Source organism: Apium graveolens, chromosome 4, assembly GCF_009905375.1.
Source record: "Apium graveolens cultivar Ventura chromosome 4, ASM990537v1, whole genome shotgun sequence".
In the NCBI taxonomy this organism is placed as follows: domain Eukaryota; kingdom Viridiplantae; phylum Streptophyta; class Magnoliopsida; order Apiales; family Apiaceae; genus Apium; species Apium graveolens.
In genome coordinates, this window is record NC_133650.1 from 195,389,302 (window position 1) to 195,409,775 (window position 20,474).

A 20,474-nucleotide genomic window follows, 5' to 3' on the forward strand; every position below is an offset into this window, starting at 1 on the left:
CGCGGATTTCACCGATTAGTTACTAACAATTCCCGTACGAAATATTTTATTTCATAAATAAAAATCAAATAGTTTCTGCGAAAATGAAATAAAATATATCCAACAGTAACCAAACAATCCCAATCGGAAAACAGCACAAGAAGCCGGAATAATTGACCGGAAAAACAGAGCAACAACCGCGAAACCTCAGCCATCACCACCCCAAAACACACTGTAATAACTCGAATTTTTGAGACCTTGTAAAACGTTAATGAATAGTAACCCTGACGGACGGGAAAAACTTTTGAGCCCACATTATGTAGTGCATCAGAAAATGAGTTTCGGAGTTGATATTATAATTATACGTCCAAATGAGTGTATGTAAACGCTATTAGTTTTCGAAGAAACGAACTTTGAAAAAAGACCGTATTTATGACTCATCGAGGATTACGGGAGTCACAATATAATTACAAGATTAAAACCCTACGGATTTATATTCAAGTATGATAATTCAAAATATAAGGAATAAATACGAAAGGAATTACGTCGCGAACCATTTACGAGTGAGTATTACGAAAACGCTAAAGCGACCGAGCGAACGCGTAAATGATTAAATAAACGTAACACACTAACTGACCATGGTAAGAAAGTAACCATGGTTACTTTATAAAATAGTGAGCTAAACTTAGGATGATCAAGCAAGCTAGCCAAATAGTGTGCTAAGGAAGCTATCACATGTAGTTTAGCTTGTAAGCTAGCAAGCTACTTGGATTTGTCCCAAAGATTTGCAACAAGGAATAAACCTAGGGTCCTATACTAGGAAGAATAACAATCAATAGAAAGATATCACCATCCCATTTCCTAGAAGCACCCAAGGAAGCAAGCATAAACCCCCCTCCACATTGCTTTCATTCGGCTATTTCATCCAAGCCAAGAAATCCAATTCAAAATCTCAAGTTCTAGCCATGGTAAAATCATCCCATTAATTTTCAAGCTTTCTAGAAACCAAACTAAGGTAAGAAAATTCTTTCATCCCTTTTTATCAAGGTTTGATGGGTGAAATAAAATCAAGAAAGTTACTAGTGAATAGTATGAATAGTAACTCTTCTTTGGTTTCTTGATTTCAATGGTAGTTTTAGGTTCCAAAAATCACACCAAGCACTTCCAAGAATCCACCATCCTCAAGAACACATCTCAATCTTTCAAGAAAGGTAAAAATATTTGGCCCAACTTTAGTTAAGATTCATTTTCAAGATCCATTTAGTATGTAGATGTAAACCAAGTTTTAAAAGTGGTATTGTTGAAATCTTGATGTTTAGTTAAGTAGATGTGATGTTGATTATTGTTGCCTCAAGAACATGATGTTCTTGAGAGGATTTTGTGTTTTGATGATGAGATGATGATTGTTGGTGGTTGTATTAAGAGTTAGGGCGTAAATGAAACCCCGATCATAAACCGAATTCCGTTAAAACGAACAAATCGTAACTTTAAGTTTCTGCAGAAATTCCTGAAGATGTAAACTGTAGTTTCTTGAAAAACAACCCTTGATTATGATAGACAATGTTATAAGGATCGTTTAGGCGCTTGAATCTCTTGATTCCGATTTTCGGATCAAAAGTTATGGCCGTTTTACTAAAAGTGATTTACGCGACAAAAACTGCTATGAATTATGAATTTTGAAAATATAAAGGATCGACTTAAAAGTGTTCATAAATCATGAAATTTTTACAGAGAGTAACATATTGAGTTTCCTAACTTCCATAAAAATTTCAATTGAAAATAATATTTTTCAATTTTATAAAAATATCGGAGCCGAGATCGCGCTAGTAGAAACCGTAGAATCCATAAGCGGAGCCGGCGGCGATAATGAAAATGAACCTAAGATACTTAGAGAAATGAAGCGACCATGATGTGAATAAGGACTTAAAGGAATAATAAGGGAAGTAAAGGTTGAGAGGGTGCATAATAAGTAGCGCATGAATGCGAGTCGCCGTAAATTAGAACGGTACCTAACCAATTGTGTTTATGATTAATAGACTTCCGAGCGGAACCTAGAGCATCCTCCACCTCGAGATACCCAGGCAAGTTTACGAACCCAACTCCATTTACTGTTGTGTTGTGAAAGGATTGTTTTATTATCATTGCATAAGTACCATGTTTGCCATGATACGTAGTTATTGAATTTTGCATGATATAGCCATGTTGTACGATAAGTAAATATCGTGAAATGTTTAATTCCGCTATAAGCGTAACATATTAAAATAAGACCGAGAGTCGGTCGGTATTTCAAGATAAAAACCCGAGAATCATTCCGGTCATATTATAGGACGATTACAAGTCCATAATAGTATGTTTTAAAGGGACTCAACTTCCACTTAAGAAACATTAAAATACCTCGAACTTTTATTAAAATGACTTTCCAACGACCATATTCCCTCAACAATATTTTAGCGTTCGAATAATAAATATTATATACCTATTTCTTTATTATGGGAGAAGTATACTCCAACGATTATTTATTTCAAACCCGATTAAACATTAAAGATTATTGATTTCATAGACATAAACTAGTTGAGGAATATTATTTTAAATATTCTTTTACAAGAGTAAACTCATTCGAGGTTTAATTATTTATCGATTATCATTTAATTAATTATTATTTTTTAAGGGTTTATTTATGATTTAAAAATCATAGAACCAGATTTAAATTACTTTTTGATTTCGAAGATCATTCGAATAATTTCAGATCGTCGGAGAATATTATCTCGACTTGTTTAATATTTTGAATATAGTTTCAAGGAGAAACTTTTCCCCCTTATTTAATTATCTGTTGACAACGGTCAACTCACATCCTTAGTACTTCCTCCGAAAACTTTCGGAAGTACATATATATAAAGTAAAGCTATGCCTATCAACAAGCAAAACGCTTGGGGGAACTTGATGTGGTTCGAGTTCTCGAGATATGATAGGATCTCCTAAAGGGCAAGGGAGGGGTAGGATCCAAGTACTTCGTGTATTGGATAGACTACTTCTACCGTAGGAGACGGTACAATATGCACCTACGGACCTGCGAAATGTGTGTATACCCGAAATGAGGACACATAGCCCGTATGCGGCAAGGGTGATAACCGGGATACGAAGGTGTCGTCCTTCTACTAGTAGAAAAGGTTACTTTTATCGCAGTACAACTGATCATCGTATGCGGTGGCTCCAACGAATGTCCTAATTCTTCCAATTGGAATTGTGATGCAATACAGTAACCCAAGCCTAGGTGCTGGGTTTACTTTTAAGGTATTTGCAGGTTAATAAAATCCATTAAAGAATTGTTTTCATAAGAAGGTGTGTATCACCAAGGAAAACTAATTTTGAATAAAACATAACTATCATATATGATATTTTACGTAAGTTATCATACAGTCATTTGCATACTGTACATTATTATGTTGGGCATTATATCTCACACTTATTTTCTTAAATTGACACAACACAACAGTGAATCAAGATGCCTGCCATGACAACCACAGCCAGAAAATGGGTAGGAAATCGCCAGCTGTTCCGTAGATTATTTGGTGATGTACCGCAGGTAGTCCGAATAAGCTGGATTAGTTTTCAGTTGATTTTAGTTCGGCTTATTTATAAGTATGACTTATGTAATGTAATAAACAAGAAACGTATATTTGTCCGACGGACTAGCCTTACTTAAAGGTTACTGCCCGGTAAGACTTAATCACTTTTGGGTTGTAATAATTATCACTTGATGGTTGAATTACTCTAGTTATGAATGGTTCATTTCCAAGACAATAAGCTGTAAGTGTTTGTGTGTGATAAGTGTGGGGTCATGAAGCATGAGTATTTATATATTGTAGTGTGAGTTATGTGGTTGTAGTAGTTTAGATGGCGTGGCCTCCGAGATTCCTGACCCCGGATTTTGGGGCGCCACATAAATGGTATCAAAGCCTTAGGTTATCAAATCTTGAAAATGATAGGATATAAAATACGTAGACGTAAGAATAATAAAATATTCAATTAGAGGTCAAGTCGAGTTCATCGTCGGGCTACATGGGTAGTCTTGACAGTTTTACCCTCAAGGGAATTTCGACTCTAAGTTAGTAACACCTTGCCTATTGTGTCAGGTACCAGTGGAGCCTATGAGGGAGGTTGACCCTGTTGAGGATGTTATGGTTCCTAAACGTTACCCTACTCCCGAGCCAGAGAAACCACACATTGATGATTCGGATGATGACCCTACTAAGGATGTCCCAGAGGAGGAGATTGACCTTCCTGTCCCCATAGCTAATGACGTTGAGATGACCCAAGGAGATGACGTAGGCTGGAGGAATGTAGAGATGTACCCTCACCCGACTATTCGCTCTCCTACCCCACCCCCAGGGATTCAAAGCCCTATGCCCTATACTGATGATGATGACGAGGATAGGATATATGCATAGGTCTACGAGGCTTACGATATATCCTCTAGCGACCCAGACTCACCTCTACCACCCCCGACGACCATACATGTACCTGTACACGACTGGATGGTGGCTCAGCTTAACGCTGAGATTACTGCGGCATATGCTCGCATTACGGAGTTACGCCATGCATTGTCAGCTGAGAGAGCCATCAGACTAGGATAACCAGGGGATTTCAGAGCTGCTTCCCCAGCCATAGCCCGCAGAGAGATTGATGGGATCGAGCTCCGTGCCCGGGTTCAAATGAGGATGACAGCGATTGGAGGATACATCCCGATAGTTGATGCAGAGCAGATGTTGGCAGGAGCGATGAGGAGGGTGCGTGACCTCACGCGCAGTGACAGTGACTGAGGGACTAGTGACTAAATATGGACCTTGAAGAAGGCTGGGTGACTTGTCACCAATTTTGATAGGATAACTAGTAGTAGATAGCGTTCCTAGCCCTTCAGGGTACACGACTTATGTATTTGCATTTTAGTATTCATGACAAGTAGTGATGTATTACAATCAGGCATGTATGAACTCAGCTAGTTATTTTGTTCCCCAAGATATAAGTGGGTGACCCTATGAAATATATATCTAAGCAATTATCAAGAAATTGATGTCCATATTATTGCACTTTATAAAAACATGCTAGATAATAAATTGCATGCTCACACATGAATAAATTAATCCAACTGTTGACAAATCTTCATTATCAGAACAATGCCACCCCGTAGAAGAGGAACCAAGGCACAACCCGCAGAATCAGTTAACCAACAACGAAATGAACTTGACCCTGTAATAAATGAAGAAAGTGAAGAGGACCTAGACAATAATGAATATGATGAGGAAGAATATGTAGAAGAAGAGGCTGAGGATACCCATCAGGGAGGGAACCCCATGAATGAATTAATGGAACTGCTAAGAGCAAATCTGAACCAATAGCCTATTTTACCACAGGCACATGCTGCCCAACAGACTGCAGCCACTGCCTTTAGGGCCTTCAAATCTCTCAAACCCGCAGAGTTTCTAGGATCTGCCGACCCCGTTGAAGCACGGGCCTGGCTCAAGGAGATAGAAAAGTCCTTCGAGATACTAGGTGTTGAGGAACGACACAAGACCATTTTTGCTTCTTACATACTGAAAGGAGAAGCTAACTACTTGTGGGAGTCTAAACGAAACCTAGAGATTGATGTTGTGATCTCATGGGATAGATTTACCCGACTGTTCTTAGAAAAGTATTTCCCTAGGTTTATGGAGACCCAGATGGAGATTAAGTTTCTGGAGTTGAAACAGGATAGGATGACGATGGCAGAATATGAGGCCAAGTTTACTGAGTTGTCAAGATTTGTGCCTGAGTTCGTGAATACTGAAGAAAAGAAAGCGCGAAGGTTTCAGCTTGGTCTGAAATAATGGATCCAAAACCGAGTAGCGGTGTTAGAGCTGACAGACTATGCCACCATAGTGCAGAAAGCCTCGATTATTGAAGCTGGCAGTGAGCAGAGTGTGAAGGAAAAGGAAAATAGGAAGAGGAAGATAGGAAGCCAATGAATAGGAACCGGGAACAGGAGCCTTCCAAGCAGGTTCGTCAGGGGAGTGGTGTCCCAACCTGCGCGAGGCCCCGGATTCAGAAAGGCCCCAAGCGAGAGTGTTGGCGAGGGCGGCGGATAATCTAGGGCAACATTTCATAGCCAACCACGTACCCCAATACCAGAATGTCAGACATACGGAAAAAAAACACCTTGGGATGTGCACCCAGGCAAGAGCCCCTCTGAAATGTTACAAGTGCGACCAACCTGGACACCTTGCCAACAACTGTCCCCAATATAGCAAGATATGTTTCCAATGTGGGAAAGTAGGACATATGAGGAAGGATTGCCCAGTAATGAAGCCCCCAGTCTCAGGTATGAGCAGAGCTGCATCCAACCGACCCCCAGCTGCTAGGACCTTCAACATGACTGTTCAGGATACTGTTCGAAACACTAACGTGATAGCAGGTACCCTTTTGATAAATTTCGAGCATGCAAATGTCCTATTTAATTCCGGAGCAACCAAGTCATTTATATCTCAAGATTTTGCTAAAAAATTAAAACTTAACACCATACCCGTACACGAGATATTACAAGTGGAAATAACAAACAAAGAAATAATTCCTGTAAATCAAGTACACCCTAAGTGCAAGTTGAAATTAGAAGGGAAGGTCTTCGAGGTTGACCTAATCCCATTTGCGTTAGGAGGATTTGATGTTATCTTAGGAATGGATTGGTTATCCAGTAACGGAGCGCAAATATATTGTGAATGGAAGAGAGTAAAGATAAGACTGCAGAATGAAAAAGAAGTAGTGTTTAAAGGTTAACAACAGAAACAGAAATTTCTGACTATGCTACAAGCAAAAAGATTGTTAAGGAAGGGAAACGAGGCCTATTTGGCTTATATGATAGATACCAAGAAGAAGGTCCCTAATATACAGGACATACCCGTAGTGAACGAATTCAAGGATGTATTCCCAGAGAACTTACCAGGGTTGCCACCTGACAGGGAAATAGAATTCGCTATAGAATTAGCACCAGGAACGGCACCAGTATCCAAGGCCCCATATAGGCTAGCCCCAGTTGAGATGAAGGAACTAGCTTCTCAACTGCAAGAGTTATTAGATAATGGAATGATAAGACCTAGTGTGTCGCCATGGGGAGCACCAGTACTGTTCATAAAGAAAAAGGACGGCGGTATGAGATTATGCATAGACTATCGATAGCTGAATAAGTTGACTATTAAGAATAGGTACCCTCTCCCCAGAATTGATGATCTATTCGACCAACTCAAGGGAGCTATACATTTTTCCAAAATAGATTTGAGAACAGGATATCACCAGTTGAAAATCAAACCGGAAGATATACCGAAGACTGATTTTCGCACTAGGTATGGGCACTATGAGTTCTTAGTCATGTCGTTTGGGTTAACCAATGCACCCGCAACCTTTATGGATTTGATGAATAGAGTGTTCAAAAAGTACCTGGATATATGTGTGATAGTTTTTATAGATGATATTCTGATCTACTCAAGGACAGAGCAAGAACATGCAGAACATTTGAGGATAGTCTTAGAAATCTTGAGGAATGAGAAATTATATGCCAAGTTCTCGAAGTGCGAGTTTTGGTTGAGAGAAGTTCAGTTTTTAGGACATGTGGTGAGTAGCAAAGGAGTTTTAGTTGACCCTGCCAAAATAGAGGCGATATCCAATTGGGAAAGACTAACTACCCCAACAGAGGTTAGGAGTTTTGTGGGTTTAGTAGGATATTACCGAAGATTCGTGCAAGACTTTGCTAAGATAGCCGGTCCACTGACTAGACTTACCCGGAAGACAGAAAAGTTTGTATGGACAGAGAAATGTGAGGAGAGTTTTCAAGAGCTGAAAAGGAAGCTGATGTCGGCACCAGTGCTCGCTCTTCCCGATGGAAAGGGAGAGTTTGTGATATACAGCGACGCATCGCTTAAAAGATTAGGATGTGTACTGATGCAGCACGGCAAAGTTATAGCATATGCCTCTTGACAATTGAAGAAGTATGAGAGTAGATACCCGACGCACGATCTAGAACTAGCAGCCATAGTGTTTGCCCTGAAAATTTGGAGACACTACTTATACGGTGAGAAATGCGAGATCTACACTGACCATAGAAGCCTCAAATATATCTTCACTCAGAAGGAACTGAACATGAGACAGATGAGATGGTTAGAATTGATAAAGGACTATGACTGTGAAATTTTCTATCATCCGGGTAAAGCCAATGTGGTGGCTGACGCCCTTAGTAGGAAGGAAAGACTCAAGATGATAATGACATCAGAGGAGCTAATTAAAGAATTCGAGAAGATGGAAATTGACATGAGAATGACCGGTAAAGGAACTGAAGGATTATTTGAGATTAAGCTAGTGCCGGAACTGACTAAAAAGATACGAGTATGTCAGGAAAAGAAGACGGATAAAGAAAAAGAAACATTGACCGGTGAAGAAGTAAGATGCGAGAAGGAGGAGAAAGGGATCATGAGGTATGCGTCCCGAATTTGGATTCCAAATGTGCAAGAGTTAAAGGATGAGCTGCTGCACGAAGGGCACAGCTCCAGATATTCAATCCACCCAGGATGTACGAAAATGTACCATGATGGTGGCCTAACATGAAGAGAGAAGTAGCAGAGTGGGTCAGCAAGTGCTTGACATGCCAGAGAGTGAAGGCGGAACATCAGCGACCTAGTGGACTATTACGGCCCCTGGAAATTTCGGAAAGGAAATGGGAGCATATAGCCATGGATTTTGTGATAGGCTTACCAAGGACAAAGACCAATCACGACGCCATATGGGTTATCGTAGATAGATTGACCAAGTCCGCACACTTCCTACCAATCAACGAAAGGTACACCGTAGACAAGTTGATGGATATTTACTTGAAAGAAATTGTAGTGAGACACGGCGTTCTTGTAGCCATAGTGTCAGATAGAGACCCAAGGTTTAATTCTCGATTTTGGAGAAGCTTCCAGGAATGTGTAGGCACCAGAATAAACATGAGTACCGATCACCACCCCCAGACTGATGGACAAAGCGAAAGGACTATTCAGACCCTAGAAGATATGCTACGAGTGTGTGCCATTGATTTCAAAGGAAATTGGGATGACCACTTACCCCTGATCGAATTTGCTTACAACAATAGGTATCACGCTAGCATAGGAATGCCTCCGTATGAAGCTCTTTACGGAAGGAGATGTCGCTCTCCCCTATATTGGGATGAAGTTGGAGAACACAAGATATTAGGGCCAGAGTTAGTCCAACAAACCAGGGAAATGGTGAGACTCATCAGAAAAAGACTGGTAGCAGCTCAGGATAGACAAAAGAAGTACGATGACCAGACTAGGAAGGATAGGGAATATGAAGTAGAAGATTCTGTGCTATTGAAGGTATCTCCGTGGAAAGGAGTGATGAGGTTTGGGAAGAAAGGGAAGCTGAGTCCCAGATTCCTAGGTCCCTTTAAAATTTTGAGGAGAATAGGACCTCTAGCTTACGAGCTCGCCTTGCTTCCTAATCTGCAACAAGTGCACAACGTGTTCCACGTGTCCATGTTAAGGAAGTACCATGCAGATGCACGACATGTAATAGAATACGAGCAGGTAGATTTACAACCAGACCTAACCTACATCGAGCAGCCACTAAGGATAATGGACGAAAAAGAACAAGTGCTGAGAAACAAGACTGTGAAGCTGGTGAGAATCTTATGGAGAAATCAAAATGTTGAGGAATCAACTTGGGAACTTGAAGACGCAATAAGGAATAGATATCCCCACTTATTTTCTAATTGATTCCGGGACGGAATCCTTGTTAGAGGGGAAGACTGTAATAACTCGAATTTTTGAGACCTTGTAAAATGTTAATGAATAGTAACCCTGATGGACGGGAAAAACTTTTGAGCCCACACTATGTAGTACATGAGAAAATGAGTTTCGGAGTTGGTATTATAATTATACGTACCAAATGAGTGTATGTAAACGCTATTAGTTTTCGAAGAAAACGAACTTTGAAAAACGACCGTATTTACGACTCATCGAGGATTACGGGAGTCACAATATAATTACAAGATTAAAACCCTACGGATTTATATTCAAGTATGATAATTCAAAATAAAAGGAATAAATACGAAAGGAATTACGTCACGAACCATTTACGAGTTAGTATTACGAAAACGCTTAAGCGACTGAGCGAACGCGTAAACGATTAAATAAACGTAACGCACTAACTAACCATGGTAAGATAGTAACCATGGTTACTTTATCAAATAGTGAGCTAAACTTAGGATGATCAAGCAAGCTAGCCAAATAGTGTGCTAAGGAAGCTAGCACATGTAGTTTAGCTTGTAAGCTAGCAAGCTACTTGGATTTGTCCCCAAGATTTTCAACAAGGAATAAACCTAGGATTCTATACTAGGAAGAATAACAATCAATAGAAAGATATCACCATCCCATTTCCTAGAAGCACCCAAGGAAGCAAGCATAAACCCCCCCTTCCACATTGCTTTCATTCGGCTATTTCATCCAAGCCAAGAAATCCAATTCAAAATCTCAAGTTCTAGCCATGGTAAAATCATCCCATTAATTCTCAAGCTTCCTAGCAACCAAACTAAGGTACGAAAATTCTTTCATCTCTTTTTATCAAGGTTTGATGGGTGAAATAAAATCAAGAAATTTACTAGTGAATAGTATGAATAGTAACACTTCTTTGGTTTCTTGATTTCAATGGTGGTTTTAGGTTCCAAAAATGACACCAAGCACTTCCAAGAATCCACCATCCTCAAGAACACATCTCAATATTTCAAGAAAGGTAAAAATCTTTGGCCCAACTTTAGTTAAGATTCATTTTCAAGATCCATTTAGTATGTAGATGCCTAGTTTTAAAAGTGGTATTGTTGAAATCTTGATGTTTAGTTAAGTAGATGTGAGGTTGATTGTTGTTGCCTCAAGAACATGATGTTCTTGAGAGTATTTTGTGTGTTGATGATGAGATGATGATTGTTAGTGGTTGTATTAAGAGTTAGGGCGTAAACAAAACTCCAATCATAAACGTAATTCCATTAAAACGAACAAATCGTAACTTTAAATTTCTGCAGAAAGTCCTGAAGCTGTAAACTGTAGTTTATTGAAAACTAAACCTTTATTATGATAGAATGTGTTATAAGGATCGTTTAGGCGCTTGAATCGCTTGATTCCGATTTACGGATCGAAAGTTATGGCCGTTTTACTAAAAGTGATTTACACGACAAAAACCGCTACGAATTACGAACTTTGAAAATATAAAGGATCGACTTAAAGTGTTCATAAATCATGAAATTTTTACAGAGAGTAACATATTGAGTTTCCTAACTTCCATAAAAATTTCAATTGAAAATAATATTTTTCAATTTATAAAAATATCGGAGCCGAGACCGCGCTAGTAGAAACTGTAGAATCCATAAGCGGAGCCGGCGGCGATAATGAAAATGAACCTAAGATACTTAGAGAAATGAAGCGACCATGATGTGAATAAGGACTTAAAGGAATAATAAGGGAAGTACAAGTTGAAAGGGTGTATAATAAGTAGCGCATGAATGCGAGTCGCCGTAAATTAGAATGGGACCTAACGAATTGTGTTAATGATTAATAGATTTCCAAGCGGAACCTAGAACATCCTCCACCTCGAGATACCCAGGAAAGTTTACGAACCCAACTCCATTTATTGTTGTGTTGTGAAAGGATTATTTTATTATCATTGCATAAGTACCATGTTTTCCATGATACGTAGTTATTGAATTTTGCATGATATAGCCATGTTGTACGATAAGTATATACCATGAAATGTTTAATTCCGCTATAAGCGTAACATATTATAATAAGACCGAGAGTTGGTCGGGATTTCAAGAAAAAAATCCGGGAATCATTCCAGTAATATTATAGGACGATTACAAGTCCATAATAATACGTTTTAAAGGGACTCAGCGTCCACTTATGAAACATTAAAATACCTCGAACTTTTATTAAAATGATTTCCCAACGATCATATTCCCTCAACAATATTTTAGCGTTCGAATAATAAATATTATATACCTATTCCTTTATTATGGGAGAAGTATACCCCAACGATTATTTATTTCAAACTCGATTAAATATTAAAGATTATTAATTTCATAGACATAAACTAGTTGAGGAATATTAATTTAAATATTCTTTTACAAGAGTAAACTCATTCGAGGTTTAATTATTTATCGATTATCATTTAATTAATTATTATTTATTAAAGGGTTTATTTATGATTTAAAAATCATAGAACCGGATTTAAATTACTTTTTGATTTCGAAGATCATTCGAATAATTTCAGATCGTCGGAGAATATTATCTCGACTTGTTTAATATTTTGAATATAGTTTCAAGGAGAAACTTTCTCCCCTTATTTAATTATCTGTTGACAACGGTCAACTCACATCCTTAGTACTTCCTCCGAAAACTTTTGGAAGTACATATATATATAAAGTAAAGTTATGCCTATCAACAAGCAAAACGCTTGGGGGAACTTTGATGTGGTTCGAGTTCTCGAGATATGATAGGATCTCCTAAAGGACAAGGGAGGGGTAGGATCCAAGTATTCGTGTATTGGATAGACTACTGGTACCGTAGGAGACGGTATGTACCTACGGACCTGTGAAGTGTGTGTATACCCGAAATGAGGACACATAGCCCGTATGTGACAAGGGTGATAACCGGGATACGAAGGTGTCGTCCTTCTACTAGTAGAAAAGGTTACTTTTATCGTAGTACGACTGATCATCGTATGCGGTGGCTCCAACGAATGTCCTAATTCTTCCAATTGGAATTATGATGCAATACCGTAACCCAAGCCTATGTGCTGGGTTTACTTTTAAGGTATTCACAGGTTAATAAAATCCATTAAAGAATTGTTTTCATAAGAAGGTGTGTATCACCAAGGAAAACTAATTTCGAATAAAACATAACTATCATACATGATGTTTTACGTAAGTTATCATACAGTCATTCGCATACTGTACATTATTATGCTGGGCATTATAGCTCACACTTGTTTTCTTAAATTGACACAACACAACAGTGAATCAAGATGCCTGCCATGAGAACCACAACCAAGAAACGGGTAGGAAATGGCCAGCTGTTCCGTAGATTGTTTGGTGTTGTACCACAGGTAGTCCGAATAAGCTGGATTAGTTTTCAGTTGTTTTTAGTTCGGCTTATTTATAAGTATGACTTATGTAAGGTAATAAACAAGAAACATATATTTGCCCAACGGACTAGCCTTACTTAAAAATTACTCCCCGGTAAGACTTAATCACTTTTTGGTTGTAATAATTATCACTTGATGGTTGAATTACTCTAGTTATGAATGGTTCATTTCCAAGACAATAACCTGTAAGTGTGTGTGTGTGATAAGTGTGGGGTCATGAAGCGTGAGTATTTATATATTGTAGTGTGAGTTATGTGGTTGTAGTAGTTCAGATGGAGTGGCCTCCAAGATTCCTGACCCCGGATTTTGGGGCGCTACACACACACACTTCGCACCTGAACACACACATGACACGATACACACACAAAGATAAATACATATACATACGCAGGTATACACACACACACACGAGGACCAGATATACGCAGATAATAGCACACACGCCACCACCTCGCCGGAGCGGCAAAAGGCGGCGACCACAACACGACGACAACAGAGGAAAGTATATCAGAACTGGAGACGATCGAGGGTTAAGAGAAGAGCAAATGGAGAGTGGAAGAGAAGGGAGATGAGAGATATTGAGAGAGACAAAAATCGAGATCGAGGGGAGAGACTGTGAGATGTTCAGGAGAAAGACAATAGAAAGGGAAATGGTAAATGAATTGATAAAAGTTGTGATCCTTATCTGATCAACTATCCCGAAAAGCTATATTCGAATCGTAATTTATCAATTTAACGAGCATTTAACGGGTAAAAATAACCCGACTATTTACAAGAATAGTTTTAAAAATCTCAGGATAATTTAAAACTAATAATATATAATTTACTAAAATTTTAAGTCATTTTTGGAACGCGCAATCGACCTGCCTTTTACAATTTAACAAACAAAAGTGCGGGTGATTAAAAGCCAAAAAAATTACGAAATAATTTTAAAATTCTTGAAATATTCCAAACTTAATAAAATAAAATTTTCATAATCTTTTGAAGCATTCTGGAATTAAATACTGATTTTATAATTAATGAAATCAGAAAATCATTTAGAGATAAATAATCAATAAAATATTGATTTCTAAATTTTATAAACTCCTAAAAATAGTAAATAAAATTATAAAGCAACAAAAATAATTTTAGAAATAATTTTAGCATTTATAAGAATAAATATGTAATAAAATTACTTTAAAAATGAATTAACTTCATACAGCTCGATAATTAATTATAAAATTAATCTTCGCATCCAACAAATCACAACAAATTAATAATACAGCAAAACATAGCTGACAGAACCATCACATATTTTATTTATTTAATAATTCAATAATTACTTTTATATATCGGATCCAAAAATAGGTTACTTAGGCGCTAAGTAACTAAAAAGACGATACAATTTGAATACCAAACTTGGATAATTATTAAAACATAACTTCCTATAAAACACTTTACACGAAAATGAGGTAATAGTATCTCGTCTTCTGAGAATGCGAATTTTTATTGGTCTATAAAATGATTAGCATATCGAAAATTTCACGCCGGGACTCGTACAGGTCAAACTGTACCCCGGATCGAGAAAGTCAAAATACGGAAAATGTTCAGAATTATCATATTAGGTCAGGAAGGAGCTTTTGAAAGAGTTTCGGGTTGTAAAAATGGTTGAAGTGGGATGATATCTGATTCCAAAAAGAAATTTTATAATTATGTAACAATAATCATTACTAATTCTTTAAATTTTTATAAATTTACATAACAATCCAAAAATTCCCAGAAAAATACCAAAATTATCTATATTTTATTCTGGATAATTAAATATTAAAATATCTAGATTTTATCAGAAATAAACATCCAAATTTCAGCACTTCTGTTATGTATGAGTTAGGGAGAAAACTAGGGGATATAAAGAAGTGGTCTAAGAATATTTATTATGCTAGATTCTTCATGATGATAGCTAATTTTATTTTTGAGAATCTCTCAATTGAGAACCAAACAATCAAGTTAGCTTGTTGGGTCCAAGAGATAAGAGTTATTGCTGATCTTAATAGGTCAAATCACTACAAGGATGTTCCCCTTATGTACATGCCAATCATGGAACAGCCTCAGGTAAGTGAGGTAAACACTTCTGTCCCTACCACTTCTCAATCAATCAATTCTTTGCAAATATATGTGGAAATGGAATATATGACTATGACCAAAAGGATGCCTAGCCAAGCCACAAAACCAAGAATCTCCATATCCAAATTAAAATAAGCCCCCTCTAGTTTCTCCCAAAAGAAACTAGTTGTAAAATCCACACAAAGGCAAGAGGGGAGTGGGAAGGAAAGTGAGGCTGGTGAGGGACAGGGTGAACATCAAAGAAGCCCTAAGGATAAGGATAGAGAGGTGAGTGCATCCCAGCCTAGCCACAGTACAGTTTCCCAATAAACTGTAGTGCTTAATAAGGATATTATGGAACTGGTGGTTCTGAAGATATTTTTAGGGATGAAGATGATGATGAAGAAGAGTTCATGGATATAGAGGAGAAGCAGGCCCTAGCTCAAGATCAAACATGCCATCTTGGGTGTTCTCCAAAACATGTGATGAAGACCATTTTAAATCCACTATATCTCACATCATTCAACAAACTCAGACAGCTCTTCACACTACTACAAATGCATACACCAAGAGACTTCTACAAGCACAAATAAACTCTCTCCAATTATATCAAATTCAATCTCTCAAACAAAATCTGGATTTCACTGAGCTAGAGACAGTAATTGATCAAGTCAAGAAGGATGTTACTGAGAGACTGGATGCTTAGTTTCCCAACACAACCATCATTGACATCAAGAGACAACTAAGAAATTTTTTTGATCTAGCCAGCAAGGTGGACTCCTTGGATAAAAGACTCAAAATTCTGGAAACCTTAATTACTCAAATCCATCTACATCAAGCCCAATAAACTCAGCTACTTCAGAAACTGATGGCTGCACAGACTTCTTCCTCTACTCAACTTAATGCTAATAAAAAGGGGGAGAAAGACCCAGTTGTTCCATTTAGCCAAGGGGAGTCAATAAGTGAGGGGGAGAAAGTGCTAAACATTCAATTCAGTAAAGTAATTGTGCCAGCAATTTCTTTCCCTAAGCCGCCAGTCTTGGACATCATTGATCTAATCAAGATAGCAGCTACTAAGTTGGAATCAAATGAAAAATCTAAAAAGCTTGATGTTGCAGCAGTTGAGCAAGAGCTAGATGCAAAATGGAGGAAGCTTGATAAAAATATTAAGAAGAAATTTGGTCCAATTGAAAAGCAAGACAAGGTCTTTTCTCACTTTTGTAAATTGAGACAAATTTCAGTCAATGAAATGAGCCTAGGGAAGATGGAAAGGGGTCAACCCTCATCAATCAAGTCTCCAAAGGCTAGTCTGATCTTTCAACCAAAAAGGAATTATCCAAAGAATTCAGACAAAAATCCACTGGACCTATCTTATGAAACCCCTAGGCTAGATGAAAAGAAGTTGTTTGCAAGGTCTATTGCCTTATCCAAAGATCCCAGAGATACAGTGTCAAAGAACAGAATTGCTAAGATCTACAAGAATGGTAAATTAACTGTGTAGTGTCTAGACATCCACAGTTTGCAGAGGCCAAGAAAGAAGAAAAGGTGAGGATTAAACAACAACAAAAGCGAGCTACTTTAGAAGCCAAGAACCTAGCCAAGAAGCCTGCAACCACAGAAGTCACATTGCTTACTGTGACAACTGAAAATATGGATGAAGGAAAGAAGGAAGAACCAAAGCAACCAAAGAAGAATTTTAGATACAAGATCCATGCAAAGAGGAAGATGGATTTCAATGATGATAAGGAGGACTACATGCCTGTCAAATCTAAAACTTCAAGGTAACCAGCTTACTTATAATGAAGGAGGTTGAATTCAAGGTTGATCCCAACATCACTTTTCATGGTGAACCTGTGATTCTCAAGGATGAACCTATAGATTGGGACAACTTGCCTCTTCCTGATCTAAATCTTCCAATCTTTTCCAAACAAAGGAAGACAAAGGAAAGAATAGTCAAAACAGTCAAGCCTGCCAAACTAAAATCCAAGCAAGTGGCCAAACCCAAGCCTAATGTCAACAAGGGAGATCAACTCTACATATGTGACATCAAGGAATTTCAGACATAAATGTCTATCTGAATGAGCTAGAAGAAGTTAGATCTATTGATGCCTACAAGCACCTTCCAGAGAGACTAGTCTTCAAGTACAAGGGTAGTAAAGAGTTTACATGGCCACTTCACAGAATTCTCAATGAAGGTTATTCCACTCTAGTAACCATCTTCTCTACAATCAAAAAAAATTTGGATTCAATATAGTTGCCAAGAAAATGGTATTAAACAAGATTAAGGAGATGAGGAATAGCTGGAGAGGACCAAATGCACTCCCAAGAGTATTGACAATTCCTTTTACTGGAGATAAGGTGCACTTGAAGCCATACTGGATTATGGAGTTCAAGGATGAAAAATATATTAGAAGATTCTTCAGATTGGAAGACCAGCTAAAGATTGCAAGCAATGAAACTCTCAAAGAAATGCAAGAAAAGCTAGATCTAACAAATGAGGATGAATCGGAATTTTTCAGAGAACTCCAATATCAGATTGAAGAGAATGATGTGAAGCTGGGAAAGAAGTCAAGACCATCAAAGAAATGATCTAATTTGTTCAGTCTAGAGGAGCACCTTAAAAATGATCTATAAGACACTCTACAAATCTTTCCTTGTAAGATTTTTCAACAAACTGTAGCACTTGTAAATTTTAATCTACTTTATCTCTAACTGTATTCATAGAGTGTTTTGTTATCATCAAGTTTCTCTTAATTTATGGCTACAATTCCAGTAGACATAAATTGGTGGAGATTGTTAGGAATATGTTGTGTACTTGATGGTAACTTGAACAAAACACTTAGTAGATTTTATTTAAATGAAATTGTAGCTTTCAACGAATGATCAATTCAACATCCGTTAAAAGAGTAGCTTATGTATCAATAAGACTAGTAGCACATTTATGTACTTATGTAACTTAGTGAACTAGATGTTGTAGAATGTTTGAGTCATGATTGACTACTAGATTGATATGAAAGATAGGATGGATAATTGTAAATATTAGATGCCTTGTAATCTTGTATAAATGAAATGAAGTCAAATGGCAAGAAGAAGGTCTCAACGGATGATTCAAAAAGTCTCACGGATGATCAACATAAGTCTCGACGGATGATCAACCTGAGTTTCAATGGATGATCAACCAAAGTTTCAAAGAATGATCATATTCAAAAGAGCAGTTGACAGTGACTTGATAGTCACATGCGTTGATTGTATGCAAATGGAATGTGGCAGCCTAACTAAAGTTTTAGAGAACAAAAGAAGCATTTCCATTTCCATTTTAAACGGAAGATATTCAAAGATGCTGGAAAGAGAAGTATAGCAGCATGTAATTAGACTAAAAATAGTTTGTCTTATTATCTTATCTTTTTATCATGTAACTTGGTGATATATAAACCAAGGGTAGCAAGTTAATTTGTATCTAAGAAAGTAAGCAATTACCAGAGAAATAGATAAGGCAAAATCTGTAAATAATTTCTCTATTCTTGTTGTTCAACTTGTAAGCAGCTGTGTACATTTAGTAACACAGAGTTCTCTACTTAATATATATCTCTGGTGAACAATTTCAATCCACCAGAAAGTTTTTAAATACCTGTATTAAAATGCTTTGTGTTTTGATTTCTACTTTACTTTTATTCTGCACTATTGCAAAATCAAACACAGTTATTTATTTAGAGAAGAACTGTTCTTGAAATTCAAAAGAAGCCAGAATTCCAATCAACCCCCTTCTATAATTCTTGTTTAGATTGTTTGGGAATAACAAATGTTTATCTGAGTTTCATTATATTGTGCCTTCTTACATGCCTTTTCATTCTCATGCATGTAAACTAACTCAGGTTTTAAGAAATCATTTCTTTCTTTAAGCCTTTTATTATCAGCAATCAAACTAACACATTCAATAGTCTTACTTTTAAAAGTAACATGCAAAGAGTATAAGAAGGTTTGCAGTTAAACAAATTATCAATATCAACAGGAAATATAACTGAAGGTACCTTATCAGTTCCTGAGGCATTCTCTCCATGAGTTTAATGAGTGCATAGCATTCATCATCATTGTCAGTTTCTGATGAATCCATCCAGTCTCTGTTGGAGTTTGTTATGACCAAAGTTTTTCCAATTATCTTGGGGCACTCATTAGCCAGATGTCCCCTTTCATTACAGTTGTAACATGTCACCTTGGTCTTGTCAAACTTCCTTTCCTTGTTGTACTGACCATCACTCTTTCTGAACCTGTCTTTGCCTTGACTAGAGAACCTTCTGTTGAAACCACCTTTTCTTTGTGGTTTTGCAAACCTCATCCTTCTGAAGCCTTTCACAAGCATTACATCCATTTCAACCATTTGAGGATCATCCATATCAATCTTAGAATCCTCATCAGTATCCAGGATCTGATACATCATCAATATCTGACTCATCCATAATGTTTCTTCTCCTTGACCTCTCACTCATTTTTTCCTTGCCTTTGTGAGCGTAGTCCGTCGGTCAAACCAACGATTTGAGTCTTCTCTTTCATATTCTTTTCCAACCAATGATATATCATTCGACAGTGTCAGAAATCTATTATATATGTCAGTAATTGACTCATCATCCTTGGCATCAAATTGCTCATATTCTTGCACAAGAACAACTCTTCTATTTTTCTTTATTGCCATTGCATATTGGCACTGTGTCTCCAAGGCATCACATATCTTCTTTGCAGGCTTGCAGGAAATAATTCTATTTGACATCATATTGTCCAAACTATTATGCAGAATATTCATGACTTTAGCATCCTTAAGCATTGCATCTTTTTCTGGATATGACCACTTTGATTTTTCCTTTATGGCATAATGTTCAAGAGTATTTGTAGTCATAGCCACAGTTTTCATAGGGTATGAATGTCCTGTTTTGATGATATCAACTTATGAATCATCAATAGCTTCAAGGAATATCAACATCTTTACTCTCTATGTAGAGTAATCAGCTTTCTTCAGGATGGGAATTTTCATGCTTTCATACTTACTTCCAGTCATCTTGACCTTTGCAAATTAACAGTTTAATTTGACGCTCTGATACCACTTGTTGCCCAGTAAAGTAATTTGCAAAGGTCAAGATGACTGGAAGTAAGTACCACTTGTTGCCCAGTAAAGTAATTGTCTAAGGAGGTTGGATATAATTTCTAAACAA

The 20,474-nt window shown here is 37.4% G+C and overlaps 1 protein-coding gene across 1 annotated transcript in view; it reads right to left on the reverse strand.

The window, feature by feature from the left end:
- LOC141719260 (uncharacterized) overlaps positions 1–20,161 on the reverse strand; it is a 54,684-nt gene extending 34,523 nt beyond the window's left edge. The window contains exons 1-3 of the mRNA XM_074521633.1: positions 19,835–20,161; positions 19,302–19,696; positions 19,114–19,195 (exon numbers count right to left, since the gene is read on the reverse strand). Of these exons, the coding sequence (XP_074377734.1) occupies positions 19,114–19,195; positions 19,302–19,696; positions 19,835–20,161 (804 nt within the window). The remainder of the gene's footprint in view (positions 1–19,113; positions 19,196–19,301; positions 19,697–19,834) is intronic.
- Between the last annotated feature and the right edge of the window lie 313 nt (positions 20,162–20,474).